Genomic DNA, 15,917 nt, shown 5'->3' with positions numbered 1-15,917 from the left:
AAAGTGGAGGTGCTTTATGAGAACTAAACACTACTGTTTCAATTAGATACTGAAATCAAAACCCAATACAGACAGTTACAAAGCTTAGGTGAACACTGCAGAAGCAAATATATCAACCTCTTCCATTTCCACTGATTTGAGAGCAAATGATGAACAATCATCATAATGGGAGTCGTTACTGCCATTAATACTAATTACTGAAAGTAGCAAGTCTACCTTTCTCTAGGCTTCTGTTTAAGATTAGCTGGTGTACATTACGTGGTCTGTTTTGAAAGACAATTTTTTACTTCCACCTGTTTTACATATTACACTCGTTATCATCACGAAGTCATCTCTCCCTTGCACATACAAAAGTGAAACTGATGTTGCAGAAAGATGACTATTTTTTAAATAGTGACTTCACATTGATTATATGAAGAAATACAACTACAAACAAGCATCTCAGGTCCTTTTTAATTCTGCTGATGTGGAAGGGTGAGCTGTTACTGCAGTTTTTGAAGAACAGAAACATTCAATTCAGAGACCTCAGTATAATCTCAACTCCACACGTTATTGCACCTTTATCTTCAACTCGTGCTTCTACGTATTTCTTACTTAGTTCTCAGTTGTTATAGAAGAAGAAAATGAACCAAGAAGTCTGATATCCTAAGATTCAATCATTTAAACAATTACCTTGGGCAAAATGTGTTACATTAAAAAAAAATGAACATACAAAAATACCAATTCTTTGAACTATTTTCCAATCCTTTACTTTCAAACACAAAGTAATACATGTTATGTGGAAATACAGAGGAGGAAGGTGCAGAGAAAGGGAAAGCCATATTAGCTGCTTGTTTACCTTGAATTTTTGGATGTGTGCTTGATGAGTTGCCTCTCTTGCCTTAGCCAACGAAGTATTGAGAGCTTCAATTTCAGAAGCAAGTTCTTCATTCTTTAAGTAAAGTAAAATGAACACTACACAAAGTTATTTTCAAGGGATGGCGACTCAGTAACAGCCATCCCAGCACCTCATTATCCATCCAGCCAACTACGCAAAACAAAGATTTCTTAAGATCAAATGCATCATAATAAATCCCACATAAAGAAACTCTTGCCTCACACCCTACTCACTACACTCCTATCACTCAAGTTAAACACTTCCCTCTCCTCCATAAAATTCGAATTTCGTCTGACATTGACCTACTATTTCACCTTTTTTTATGACAGCTCTACTCACTCAACAACAAAAAAATACTTCTCATACCTTTTAAGTGGCTCTCAGAGCTGATAAACAGCAGTGTTTAAATGAAATCATTTTTCCTCTAAGTTCTTAAGGAGAAAGCATCAGTTAAGTACCTTTTTCCTCTCCCCTCCAGCTGAAGGCCCAAAGCTATAGATAACAAAGAGAACTGCTTACATGCATGACAGCAGCAATTTAGAATCTACTAGAAGCTTCCTAAACAGTTAAAGGGAGAGAAAACAATCCCTGACACAGGTACATCATGCACACACATTCAGCAATGGATCTAAAAACAAGCAAGATCATAGCCATCATACCTCTTTTTCCTTTGCTTTTAGTGCAACAGTTAGCCCTTGAATGGTTTTATCCCTTTTCAAGCCATTCTTCTTTTCAACAGCAAGCTCATTTTCCCTCTCTTGCAACTCTTCTTCGAGAGACTAAATTAGATTATGAGCAAGTTGCATTAACTTCTTACTGCAGCAGATTAATAAGTAGAGACTCTAAGTTCTTATATCTTATAATTCAAATTACTAATATTAAATACATCCCAAACGCAAGTCATCATCTTAAAGATAAGCCTGGAATATAGTAAAAGAAACCTAATGATGTGCTGGCCATGAGTACCAGCCACAGAGCTTTAATATTTCATGAGTGCCTTTCAGCTTCACTGAAAACTGCTTCAAACACAAGGGGAATCCTTCCTGCCACCGGAAAAAAAGAATCAACCAAAGGAGTTGCTTCACTACTTCCCTAGCCAAGACTTCTCCATATTTATGAATGTATAACAGAAGATATCCCAACACACACTGCATGGAGCAAAAAATACAGAAAGACAACTAGGACTTACCTGGATTTTTTTTTCAAAGGAATTTCTCTCATTTTTAAGTTCCATCTTAATAGCCTATCAAAACAAAACAGGTACATTGATTCTAAACACAGAAGCAACACATTAAGCATTAAAACTGGAAAAAAAAAAGAACTTTGAGGAAAAACACACTGTATGTGTTTCAGAACTGCACTACAGTCAACACTTAGACAGGAATGCATAGTTGATTCCTGGTACCCTACAGATGTATCTGGGCATGGTATGAAAGAAAACAGTGTTCTTCAATGAGAGACAGGACAATTCTACTTGGTAAGCTAATAGAAGTGCTTTTTTTTGACACTTAGCCACGTCAGCAGGATCCTTTTAACACAGATTTTAATTAGCGCTTTTCTCTGGGGAAGATTGGTTTTTAAAGAGGAGTAATCCTATATAAAAATGGAGCTGTGCACCAAACACGTTCAGCTTTCTTTCTCTAGTTCTATATCCCAAAAGGATGATAGTCTGTCCATTTGCTTGGAAATGATTAAAGATGACTCCGCTTTCACCCTGACACAAAATAATCTTGTGGATCTAGGATAGTCCTTCCTGACACATTGATTTCACTCCAGTAAGACCCAGAAGTGAAGCTCTAATTCAGATCAGTTGAAGAAGGCTCTCATCTATTCCTGACAGAAACAAAAAGGTGTTTCTGTGCTGATTGTTATGAAGTTGCCATCATTGTTGTCATCCCCCCCAAAAAAGAGATGAATCTTTCTCAGAAGCACAACAGCCTCCATAATTTCTTTTTTTCTTCCTGTTTTGTTAGTGTGAATAACCAATGGAAAAGCAAACAACCAAGTAAAGCAAGGCTTCAGACTTATTCCTGCTTTTAAGCTGTCAAGGTATCTGTTCTTCTCTTAAAGAGACAATAGAAATGCAATGACAACTTTTGGAACTTTTTGTAAGCTAACAGCAATGCTTTCACTTTATTTCACGACAATCTTTTAACACTTATCTCCTTCAATAAAGCTTTTTCCTCCAAACAAGAGTACAGAAATATCTTCCTAAAACAAACTCTCAGGTCACACTCTTAACTTACAGTACTGTAAAAGTTCTGTCATCTACTGGTGGGGATCTAGTAACATTTAGCTTTTCTTTAAAATACATACTTCTGTAAAGCAATTACACAGTATCTATGACAAAACAAGTATAAAGTAGAGGGAAATTATCTCTCTTTGAAAGAATGAAAAGCATGGCTGGTAACAATGAATACTGGCTGCCAAAACACAGTATAAACAGTGAATGTTTAGGGGATGAAAAAGGGAGAAAGGAATAAACGTGGAGAAGGATTTTGTATTATTAAGTCACTCACATATTGCCATGCACAAAGCCTTCAGAATCCCAGACCAGGTGAGATTTACCAGATTTACTCTGTGCAACAGTTTCCTCACCTCTATCTCACTGTCTTTTTCACGCCTCAAAGCAATGGTAGCTTCTTCAATTTTCTCTGCTAAGCTCCCATCACCAGGTCCGCACTGAGAGTTTTCTTCAAGATGTTGAATTGCAGCTTCTTTACTTTTCAAAGACAGATTCAGTTGCTCTATAAGTCTAAAATTGTAAGATTTTTCGTGTTAATCTTGCACAATCTACCAGCAATTCCACAGTTACTGCAGTACATCTTGCAGGCAGCTCTCCTAGCTGAAGACTCCAGACAATACTTGTAGAACTTGAGGGAGCCTTTCTTTCCACAACCCACTCTCCTCCAGAGAAGCTAGAAAAGCTGCCATTCACTTGAAGCAAGCAACAAACACATTTGAGCTATCTGCAAAGCACTCATTTTTCTTTTCCTCCAAAACTATTTTAAACATAAATGCTTAAAGCTTCAACATTTTGTTTCCATTACCCTATACACAAAAGCTTATCAATGCATTCCACTTCCTACACACATCATTACATACCATCATGAAGGGGTCCCTCAAGTACCATCACCTGTATTTGTGGCTAAAGTTGATCCTAGTTCCACACAACCTCCTCAAAATTAGGCCATGGCTACCTCCATCAGTCAGATACACATCTCAGCACCTCCAGTCTTGATTAATTAAAATCAATGCTACCATCTTTTGACAGACGTAAGGGTTATACCTGAAAACTTTCTGGCATAAGATGCCAGCTGTGATCTTTTAGTGTTTTGCAACCCAGATGGCGAAAGGATCTTTTTAATACAGCACCAACTCCCTATGTGCTACTTTCAGATAAGTTTGAAGTGTTGCACGTTAGTACTTTGTTCACTTCAAGGAATCAAATGCCTTCCTCCATCAGCACTGTTTTTCCGATTCTGCAAATGCTCAGATATGTCAGCATAGAGTGACAGGGGATCCTGCCAGTACAGATCACCAGAAGAGCTCCTTACTCTACACAGCCTTCATTTCAGTGATTCAGTACTGACAATTTCTTCCCACACTTGAAGCACTGTTTTCACACAAGCTCTAGAGCTGGAAACTGAAGTACATTGGAAAGGAATTGCTTTTGTAACACACTCCTTCAGCTCGTATCACTCAGGAAAGCAACCGTGTACCCATGGAGGTCTAAGAGACTGAAAGAGGACAGGGAAAATAAAGGCAAAGGGAAGAAGACTGCCTAACAGCCAAGTTACAATCACTGCAGTATCACTTAACGTGCAGTAAGAACGATTTCATCAGATTATGATACTGCAGTTCAGATCGGCAGTTTTCAATCTGTACATTTACATAAAAGCTGGCTGACAAACACTACAAACCTCACTTTGGTCCTACTGTACCATTAAATTGATAAATGAAAGCCTCAGGCCAACATATCTTACCATTACCAGGGCAGACCAATTATGCAGTGGCTCAGCAGCTAACTTCAGGGTTCAGTGAGAAAAGGACAGGAAAGGATACTCCAAAGCATTACAAATTATAACATTCTTCTTATGTCCTCCCCAGGCTTACATACCCAAGTTACAGAAGCTTTACTGGGTTAACAAGATTTTATCCTAAATATATTTAAAAAATAAAATCAGTCCTCCAAGCGTTGAGATCTGACTGCACACATCCCCCTGCCTGAAGAACAACTCGGGCATCTTTTCAACTACCTGCCAAACTAAGCAAAACCAAGGCTTTGCAAAGCATAATCAAAGCCATACAGCTCACATTTTCCTTTTCCCATTAGATTTTACCAACCTCAATAGACACACCAAGACTGAAGTGCATGTAAGCACTACGAAAGCTGCAAGCGAACACAGACATAAGAGTGCATCTCTACTTCAGCAATGGCTCAAAAGCAGGAAGTAGAAAACAAGAAAGCAGTCACAGAAAAGCTTTAAAGCAGGACACCATGTCACATGCACATTGATTCTTTTACACTTTCAGACATCTTTTAAAGATTTTGCTGTCATGCAACATGTAAACCGGTTGCTGCACTCATTTACAAGCTGATAGCATATCTAGTAACACTCATCTATCTCAGGAAAGGACCAAATCATTACAGTCTGTACCCATGCTGACTCTTTGCACTTCAACAGTAAAAGAACTTTCATCTGGTTAGAAATATCACCAGCAAGTGTCCTGACCTGTCCTTCTCATTTCCTGCAATCATATCCAGATCCTTTGCAGGAGCGTTTGCAAGTGAAGAAAGTTTCTGCTCAGCAACAATTCTCAATGCTTTCTCCTTCTCTGCCATTGCAATGGCTTTCTCCACCTCCTCTTGGGCAGCTTTAAGATTCTGTAGTTAAAATAATTTAAAAAAAAACAAAAACAAAAACATTTTGATGCCTATAAGAACAAAATGCTCACAGAAGTTTTTCATGCACTGATAATTTAATCTCAAGCAAATCACTTTGCAAACACTCCTTGAAAATACAGACATGAAAAGTTCAGGTTAATCAATTTGCTGTGGTACATAAAGACGGGAAGTTCATTTCAAAGTAGAAATCAAATTCCTTACCCAACAGCAGAAATAGAAACAGAAGTGCCCCTGTGCTATGGCTTTAGATTTAGCTATGATAATTTGCTTTAAAATAATTTGAATCCACCCCACTATCCTCCCACCGCCGTAAGAAACAGGCGGAAATTAAAGGAGGTTTTATTCAATCAGGGATAAAAATCAATATTCACAGCCTCACTGTAGCTGACTGGAACTCCAAGATGATTGATTAAGCATTGATAGAGCACAAATCAAGTTTCCTTTGGACAGCAACAGAAATAGAGGAAACACCCAGACGTTCCCCAGCCCAGTGAGCTGGATCACTAGAAGTTGACTGGAACAAAAAGCACCAACAAAACAAAAATGCACAAAAGCAACCTGTCACATACTGCATAACATTTGTTTCAGATCTTCATTTTTCTGTGGTAAGCTTCCCTGCTGTGCTCGCTGAGTTGTGCTTTCTATGATCTATCAGCCTCCCTGAAGCCTAACAAGTAACCCCCTCCCCTCCAAAGATGATCTCTTGAGGAACAGGGTGTGAAGAAAAAGCCCTTCTCCACTAGAATTCACTGCTCCTCTCCCCTCCCCATCAGGGCTCATCTTTCAGAGAAAAACTCCAATGGAAAATCACACCTGGATCTGTGTACCTACACAGCATTACATGAGCAAGAGACTAACACTGCTCTGCAGTATTTACATTCACCAGCATAATAAAATTCACGTCAGAGGCCAACCCTACCTTCAGGCTACAGAAAATACTATAGCACTGTGAGATAATATCTGCTACTCTACATGTCAGATTTAGGAAACGCCAGTCTGATCAATCATTTTCTTTTACAATCAGTAATTTAGGATATTTTCTACCTTGGCAATAGCACAAGGAATGCTTTGAGAAACCCCAGTTCTGCTAAAGAAAAGGTCGTGGTGAATCCCCACAGCTCAGCTCTGAAGGAGCTCACTGCTTAATCCGATAGAAAATAGCATTATGAGCCTGCTACAATATCTTCTATGACCAAATCGTTCTTTAGAGACTGAAAAGCAAACACTGGAGCTTAACCTTGTCCTATTTATTTACTCACAAAAGAGCACCAGATCTCTATTCTCTCAAAAGATACAGTTACATAATCCTTTACCTAAGTATACGCACTCAATGATGCAAAACAACTATGAATTTATTTATAGAGCTTAAATATTTCCAGCCAGCACAGGCCATTCAATATCTGATTTGTTCTTTACAAGGAAGAGAAGTCTCCTTGCTTCTGAGGAAGCATGTTATTCATACGGAGACAATTCTTTTCCTCGTGGTGCCTATACACTATGAAACAAGAAAAACACGAAGCAATTCCCCTGTTAAGATATCAGCAATGGCTCAGAAATAAATACAGGAGTAAACTGTGTCAGTTACATGACAGGAGCTCCTACAGAGTGGTTTCAGCTATTTATGAAGCTGAGACCTTACCAGAACAAGTGTCCAGAATGCAGCCCCTCTTCCTCTAAACAGAGATTGCAGCTCTGGAAACAAAGCTGCTTCACTGGAACTCAAGACTTAAAGGTCTGTTATGAACATATCCAAACAGCATCCAAAGGTAGGAATTTCCTGAAGAATTGCTATCCTCCTGTTCAGTGCTTTAAGAGTAGCTAATGGTACTTTCCCTTTCACTGTTTGTTTTGGTTTTCCCCTCTTTTCTTTTCCTCTTGCATTTGCACTAGCTATTTCCCCATGAAAGCTGAAGCAATTTTGAAAATACAGATCTATCACAGTATCAAATCTCAGATAATAGTACAAAGTACAGATTCCTAACTATTCATTCCATTTTAGGCACTCACCTCCTCCAGAAGGTTTATTCTGCCAGTCAAGATTCCTTCCATTTCTTGTAACTTTTTTTGTGCCTCCTCTTTCACACGCTGTATTTCAGCATCACCACCCTGGGCCAGGCTTTCAACTGCTTTTCTGAAAGGCCATAATATATAATAGAAATCCCATTGCATATCAAAGTAGAAAACGTTTTAGTGAAAGCAGCCGATAGATTACAAAGAAGTTCTTTCTACTTTATCTGTACCTGCTTGTCACTGTAAGGCGAAAATACAAACATCTACACAGCAAGTAACAACTTTGGTGGTATAGTCTCTGCTTGATGTACAGCAATGAGAGCTCCACACAAGCCTTGTCACAATGAATAAGCACACAAAGAAAAATAGTTACTATTTCCTGCATATTTTTAAAGCTTTCAAGTAAAGTACCAAGCCTTCAATAGAACTGTATTACCTACAGGCAACAGCACTGGAATAAACTGAAGATGCGTAGCTGCAGATACCTCTCCTAATCACTTCTTTAGTAATTCCTTACCAGCTCCTTCTTCTCTCATACTTCCTCACTAAGCAAAGGATGAGCACTTGTTTATGATTTCACTCTAAATTCCATGTTCTATTATGAACTCATGCAAGGTTCCATTCAAAGTCCAACGAAACTTTCTTACAGCTACAAATGGAAATTTAGCAGGTCTGCAGGATCTACTTGGAACTCCAAACTACTGAAAGAAGTAATTAGTAACAACTCAATGCTCAATGCCACGTAATGTCAGCCACAGAGAAAATTCCACTGCAACTGAGGCCTGCGTAGCAGTCATTAGCTATCACTGGCAGCTTGGATTCGCTTTGAAACTGCTATCTAGAAGGAAACAGCTCTACAGGGAGTTATTATACGAGCTATGCTAACGCTAGTAGGGATGCTAACCCATTCTCTACTAAGGAGCTGCATTTATCTGAAAAAGAATATTAACTTCATTCCACTGTATAAGTTACTCCGTGACAACATCATTGTGTGTAAGAACTAAAATGTCTATCCGGCATCACAAGGGACAATTTCTGGAAAAACTTTAAAACACTGAAATGCTACTTTGCACTCTTCATGTTCCAGAAGCATCAGGAAAAAAACACATACAAACAAACACAAGACCTTAGAAGTCTTAAACAACACTCAGTTTTAATATACTGGTACTCACGAGGCCTTGATGAGGAGTTTCTCTCTCTCCTGCAGATCACGCTTCAGACTTTCTATCTCAACTTTCAGCTCGATGTTCTAGAACATAAGAATGAAAGCATCTGCAGAGAACTCAGGGGTCCCCATATGGGTAAGTTAATGTCACCGTATAGATTACTTTTGCTTGGAACAGCAAATAAAGTATCACTGGGATAAGGCCAGCATAGCAATTTCAGCTTATGAAGGCACATTTTACAAGGGCCAAGCATTTAGGACCACTGTATTCAAGCAAGTCTATGCACACGTGTATGCTGAGCTACAGTGGGAAGTGGTACAAATCAACTTGGGAGTTACTAGAGCTTGGAAGCTATAATTTCTAGTGATTTTCTTTTTAAAATCTGGTTATACCAATTATTGAGGCTTTTAATCATTTTAAAATGATTTTCTTACAGCCTGGGAAAACACATCATACAAGAACTCCTTGGCACACAAGCTGACAGAATTTTCAATACATCAGCCATTACAAGACAAGCCAGAATACAGTAGGAAGACCAGAATAGACCAATTAACAATATTCAGTTGAAACCATGACCTAGCTAGGCAGCTATGCACTTAACTACTGTGACAACCACCAAAAAAAACCCTACATTTTCCATTCCGTTACAGGAGACTAAATGCCACTGCATTACCAAAATGAATGCCTTGTAGAACGCAGACAAAAAAGTGCTTGTCCCACGGATGCATAGACTCAAATCCTTCTTCAAACTTACATAAGAAAGCCAAACCTCACCTTCTCTTCTATAAACTGAGATAGGAACCAAACAGATGAATTCCTGATTTAGAGGTACGTAGAGCAATAATTCAAGAAGCTATACACAACCCAAACACAACTTCATCTACATGCTTCAGTGGAAACTGCTCAGCATAGACTTGAGAGTTTGCCCCTTTGATAAGCAGGCTGCCGCAGAGTTGGTGAAATACCATTAAAGAACTGCTAGAAAGGAAGCAGACTCCTCCAGTGAACAGTCAGAGGGCAGAATAAAATAGTCATACTGAGAGTTCCAGCTGAGAGATTCAGAAGTAAAACTGGCAGCTTTCCCATTAAACAAACTCTTCAGATATACATAATTATCTTACGATATTCTAAGCACATACAATTTTGTACATGTCTTCTGTGGGACCATCAAACTTCTGCTGTATTCGCATTTCCTGGAAGTATATACGAAGCTTCAGGTTGAAGTTCTCTTTTTTCAGATCGGAGATTTGCTGTGAAAGAAAGAAAAGGAGCCAACTACATCATGAGTTTCAAATCAGCGAAAACAAACAGCAAGAACTGCATCCACTTGGTTTTGCTCTCCACTGTGAAAGACAATTAAAGGGATGGAATCCAACCAACATGGTGAGCCATGCATGCGTGTGCATACATATGTTTATTTTTAGTCCTTAAAACTCTGATACATTGGCACTGAAATCATAATTATAGAAGAGTATTGTTTAATAAGCATTGCATGCTGTCATATAGTGCTCTTTACAATACTCCTTCTCTAAGTACTAAAACATTGTCTGGCTTTATAAGAGAAACCAAAAGAACATTCTTAGACTAAAACAAGGACTTTTTTCCCCACTCTACAGAGTTTAAGCAAAATCCGAAACAGAAGTATTTCCTCAGCAAAAGCATGGGATGGGAGCATCATTCATGGGAGGAAAAGCCACAGGCACACAAGGCAGCAGAGCCAAATCAACTACCAATAAAATCTTTATGCACCCCTATAAGTTTCACAGCACAATTCTTTGGGAAAAAGGCCTCTGATACATGTCCTTCAGGACTTATGATTTTTGCACTAGCAGGAGCAGTAACATAGTTGATGGTTTCATTAAAAAGAGTTTCCCTCTGAAATGGTTTAAGAGGCCAAGCATAAAACATTCATTCAAATAAGCCTCGTGACCCCTGTCAGATGCTCTCAGCAAAAGGAAATCTAATATGCTACAGAGCTCCTAATAAAACATTTATGTAGGCTTTTCCAGAACAGTATAGCACCACTTGTAAAAATTATTACCAATGCAATTTTTATAATACTCAGCTTGTGTAAGCCTAGGAAGACTCTTTTCTGCAACTCCTCTCACCACTTGAACTCACAATCTCTTCCAGTGTAGCAATCTCTGCCTAGCAAGGGGCCCTTTATTATTCACAAGCAAGCATCACCCAAGCAACCAGAAATCCAGAGGACTGTAACAGCTCTGTGGCCCATCCACACATCCTGCAGAAGCTGTCTTCAGTAGCAGCAGCAATGCACACACAAATCCTTCCCTCCTTTCTGTATCCCTACGCTTCCAACCCAAAGACCACAAACAGCAACTTCAACTGTAAGCGTAGAAGTGGTGACCGCTTACAGCATGACACCTCCTGAGGATCACGAGGCACCTTGAGGAACTGGAAGGAATATTCAGGAGCATTCGGATGGATGTGAGCGTTCTGATTCACCCCACTGAGCACAATGCTCTCAGCGCTGCTCAAAACTGAAGCCCTTATTTGGAGTAAACAAAAATTAATGATTTCTTCAGGGAAGCAAGGCTGTAGAGTTTCTTTCACATCTTAATCAGCTTTGCTCCCAAAAATTGAGCCCTATTTGCAACGAGTGACAGCACACCCTGCAGTTCTATTTGTTTTTAAAGCCATCAGAAAATTATTCAGAAAAAGCCCAAACATCAAAGACTGAAGTTGTAATAGCTGGACTTCTGCTACACTTCATACTTTCAGTACAGATCTGAGCTAAAAAAAAAAACAACCAAACAAAAACAATTTCAGATCTCAGTGTTCCTTAACTCTATTCTCATGTATTTCTGTGGCAACAGAATTGAACCAAAGAGCTTAAGCACACTTTTTGCAGAAGGCAAGCAAACATACTGTACCATTAGAAATGAGGAAGTGAAATAAGTTCCCTCTGACATTCAGTTCCCCCGAGCAAAGTGAATTTGAGCAGGCAACAATTAAAAGTTATAGCTTAATAAAAAGCAACCTATAAAATATGAACAAGTTCACATCGCAAAGGAACCTTCATGGCAACTCTCCTGCCTTCCTTCTGCATTTACAGACCCACTCTTAATGCCTTCATACGTTTTCATGTCCGTACTTAAGAACAAAAGAGGAGAAACAGTAAAGACTTCATGAAAACAGAGGAAAATGTCATAGACTGCATGGAAAATTACACACCACAGGCACCATGGCAGCAAATACCACTTCCCCAGCTCAGCTCAGCTCCTCTCCAAGTCTGCACAGAGCCATTTTTATGCAAAGCAGCATCTGTCAACAGGAGCTGTGGTTTCACAGCACCGTTTTTGCCAGCAGAGGCCATTTTACAAGACAGCACAATTCTGAATGGGTTTAGAAAGGCAATAACAATAAATATATAAAAATAAAGCCACCCACAAAAATACAAACGAAGAACCACATACAGACAATTACTAAGTATCCTGACTTGCTTCCAATAACTCTACTCACAAGCATCTAATAAATCATAACAAGGTCCTCTATTAATAAAGTCTTTCATTTTTGTCCATGTAATTGCATTCAAAGTCACTGGTGTTTTCTGCTTCTCGACGACACACCATAAACACCTCCAGCATTATCTGCCTTTCTTCGTTCCCCATCTCCAAAAAGAGATAAAAGAGACCCTTCCCACATAGGTCCACCCACTGCCCCCTTCAAGGGTCACCACATCCATCCTGGTCTCTCCAAACCACAAGGCAAGTTCTTCCATTCTTTCCTTCCAAGTTCTTGCCCACTCTTCCTTCATTTTCTTCTCACATCCTGAGCAAACAGCATAGCCCAAAGATCAGCAAATACACATATGGATGTACACACACTCATCTCTAGGCAGGAGCTATCAGGAATTGTATCTGCCTTTAACACGTTAACTCAGATTTGTTTTAAGGCAGGATAAGAGCAGGCTTATGATGTCAATCCAAGCACATCTAACGGCTCCTGGATGCTAATAAACAGTACAAGGACAAAAAAGTGAGCGCTCCCTTTCTCACTTTTAGCCTTCCAGCAACCTGCAATCTCAAAAAAAGGAGCAGCAGAAACCCCGGTGTGCTCCATTACCCTTCATTAGGTTCTTCTGCCAGTACTTTAAGAGATTTTTGAGCATTCTGGTACTGTAAGCAACCACAAAGACCTCCAAGAAATCCCACAGCTTAGCTGAACACAAGGGGTCTGTACACACCACGAAAGCCTTTCCTCTTCCATATGACGCCCAGGCTGACATAGCTCATCTCTAACACACACCTCAGCAATACAGACCATGGTAAAAGGCACGATACCAATTCTTCTGCCTGCTCCAAAAGGAAAACAGAACTTCTCCATCACACATAACCAACAACAGATTCTTCCTTCTACATTTTCATTACATTACAGAGGCAAACCACTTGCAGAATGTATATTTTAGACTCAGATCTTATGCATGTCATAGTAAAAGACTTTAAGCACATACTAATGCCAAAGCAGAGTCCTACCCCAGATAATATTCCAAAATAAAAGCGAAATAGAAACAGTAGGAAATGTTATTTACTGAGACCTTCCAAAGCAAGCTGTAACTTCTAAACAAAGAGCACAGCTCTCTCCTCAGAGGAAAAATAAGAAAAACTGAAAGAGTTCAGAAGAAAGGCCCATTTCAGACTTAGCAGTGCTACTAAGGGTAACAGGGGCAGTAAGAAGCACACTAAAAACCACCAAGACTTGACACATCCTGAAGATAGCAAGCCACAAAGTTGTAAAGCAATCATAAAAACTTGAGCTAAACATAAAAAATTCTACGGAAGTGTTGTCCTGCTATACCCAAACAGACATCACTCAGCAGCCATAAACAATTAGCTCGTAACTTAAACAGTTTACTCAATGCAGTTGACACTTCAAAAGCATCTGATGATTTCCTCTGTATTCCAGCAAGCACCAAAACCAGCTTTATCTACAGCATTGTCACAATGATAGAAGACCTTTTACAACAAAAGCTTGTACATAAAAGTACAAGTTACCATGCAATAGTCAGTGAACACAAAATCCTACGCAGGTATAAATGAAGATAAATTTGATGCTTCCTTGAAATACAAGGAATCAACTGCAGACTTGCAAACTATGCTCTCATATTTCCGGTGATTGCATCTACTTCTGAGCAGATGGTGCCAATTTCTGTTTCGCAACTTAAGAGCAGCAGCTGGCTAGTCTGCCTTACAGCAATGTTTTGCCTTTGGTAATGAAGGCAGAGAGATGGAAGCTGACAGCACAAATACCTACAGATCACACCTGTGACATAAGCAAAACACCCAATCCATAGCCAGCATATCAGAATTACCTTAGACATAACTCTGTCACTAAGTCTTACATTAAAAGCCTGCTTACATTTTCATAGTCCTTCATGGTCCGAGCTCTGATTGGTGAGACTGTGTCTTCTGCCACATCTGGTAAACCTGGACATTGAAGAGACAGAATGAGTTCAGACAGGGGAATCCAAGATAGGTTTCACTCTGGAAACACTGAGTTTTAGTATTACCTTCCAGTCACAGTCAGGATTTCTTTCTGCTCCCAGTACCTGGTCTATCAAAACCTCTGAATTTTGAACTTTTAAAGCAAGAGGTACATCAAAGTTAAGCTGTACAAGAGGCACTTCTAAACACAAGCCTTCAGAGCATCTGCAACAGGCTTCAGTATCAGAATGAAGTCCTATTAAGCTATTAGAAGTTGGAAACTTCCAGCATCAGTATTCCTAAAGCATAATGCCTTCTAAACACGTCATGTATTTAAACTGCTTGCATGCATGCTCTGCAACAACTGCATTTAACAGGGCTGCCTAATCATTCCATTCAAAGCTCCCATGAGAGTAAACTTAATGAAAATAGCAAGAATGTATACAGCTCATAGCACTCGGGTTGGCCTTAGGCTAACACCCACGTGAATTCAAACACTTCATTAAAGTACATTCAAAGTCATTGTGTAACCAGTCTTTAAAGCATCCCAGGCAATACCAGCAAACTGTTTTTTAACTCTTTAACATTCTTAACAATCACAAAACTGCATTCCTCGAGCCCAGGCTGAGCACGGTCACATTATTTGGCAGCAGCAGCATCATTGCTTGCTTTTGGCAGCCAGGAGGTCCTGGTGAGCCTGGCTCAGTCTGCGTTCCCCGTTTCTGCGCAACGAGGTGAGCCGGGTTACAGCGCTGGATGCAGGCGGGAACAAAGGCAAATCAGAAACACGCGCCTTAGGCTCGCGGAGCAGAACAAAGAACAGCTTGACCAGCAGTTCTTCTCAATGTAACACCTTCCAGCCATTTTATCTCAACAGAAGCTTTATTCCGTTCCTGTCAGCCAGCCTGAAGGATGCCGAACGTAACGACACCTCGTCATTTAGAAAAATAGATCTAACTACAGCTTCTGTTCAGCACAGGGGGAAAGTTCTCAAGGTGGGAGCAGATAAAGCGTGAGGCGCCGAGTCCATCTCCGGCGTTCAGACAGAAGGGAGCCGGGCAGCCTCACACAGGCAGCGCGCAGCGCCCGTCACCTCTCCCAACCCGCCGGGACCCGCAGCCCACACGCAGCGCCCGCCGCCCCGCCTCACCTCGGCAGCCGGCCGGCTCGAGCTGCGGGCCCTCGCGGGAGATGTCTGGCAGCGCGGAGACACTGCAGAGAAAGCACGGCGCTAAGAAGGCCCAACACGCACCACGGGGGGCGGCGGGCCGGTTCCTCAGCCCAGGCCGGTTACCTCAGCTCCGCGTACCCTGAGAACCGCTCGCCTACCTGCCCTCGAAGCCCACCGGCAGCGTTACGTCTTCCCCTGGTAGAGAATCCATACCGCCCGCAGCCAGCCACGGCTCCGGCGCCTTTGTGCGTAGCTTTGGCGGCTCCGCTGGAATTCAAACGGCCGCAACCGCTTCCGCCATCTTTGCGTCGACGGAGATGAAGCCGCTGAAGGCAGCGCG

The 15,917-nt window shown here is 40.6% G+C and overlaps 1 protein-coding gene across 3 annotated transcripts in view; it reads right to left on the bottom strand.

Annotated features, from left to right (window-relative positions):
• The window catches only part of CDK5RAP2 (CDK5 regulatory subunit associated protein 2), a 72,501-nt gene extending 56,584 nt beyond the window's left edge, over positions 1-15,917 (bottom strand). Inside the window, exons 1-11 of one of the 3 annotated variants that reach the window (XM_042878961.1) lie at positions 15,736-15,917; positions 15,557-15,618; positions 14,342-14,409; positions 10,102-10,212; positions 8,969-9,045; positions 7,794-7,917; positions 5,614-5,765; positions 3,476-3,632; positions 2,067-2,120; positions 1,537-1,656; positions 839-931 (exon numbers count right to left, since the gene is read on the bottom strand). In XM_042878961.1, coding sequence (XP_042734895.1) covers positions 839-931; positions 1,537-1,656; positions 2,067-2,120; positions 3,476-3,632; positions 5,614-5,765; positions 7,794-7,917; positions 8,969-9,045; positions 10,102-10,212; positions 14,342-14,409; positions 15,557-15,618; positions 15,736-15,788 — 1,071 coding nt within the window. In that variant the 5' untranslated portion in view covers positions 15,789-15,917. The remainder of the gene's footprint in view (positions 1-838; positions 932-1,536; positions 1,657-2,066; positions 2,121-3,475; positions 3,633-5,613; positions 5,766-7,793; positions 7,918-8,968; positions 9,046-10,101; positions 10,213-14,341; positions 14,410-15,556; positions 15,619-15,735) is intronic. The other 2 variants (XM_042878959.1, XM_042878960.1) reach the window with 2 other exon arrangements.

The sequence above is a fragment of the Lagopus leucura genome, unplaced genomic scaffold (genome assembly GCF_019238085.1).
Source record: "Lagopus leucura isolate 7727_CA_CO unplaced genomic scaffold, USGS_WTPT01 Super-Scaffold_100022, whole genome shotgun sequence".
NCBI lineage: Eukaryota > Metazoa > Chordata > Aves > Galliformes > Phasianidae > Lagopus > Lagopus leucura.
The sequence above is the reverse complement of the archived record's forward strand: the minus strand, read 5'-3'. Positions and strand labels throughout refer to the sequence as shown.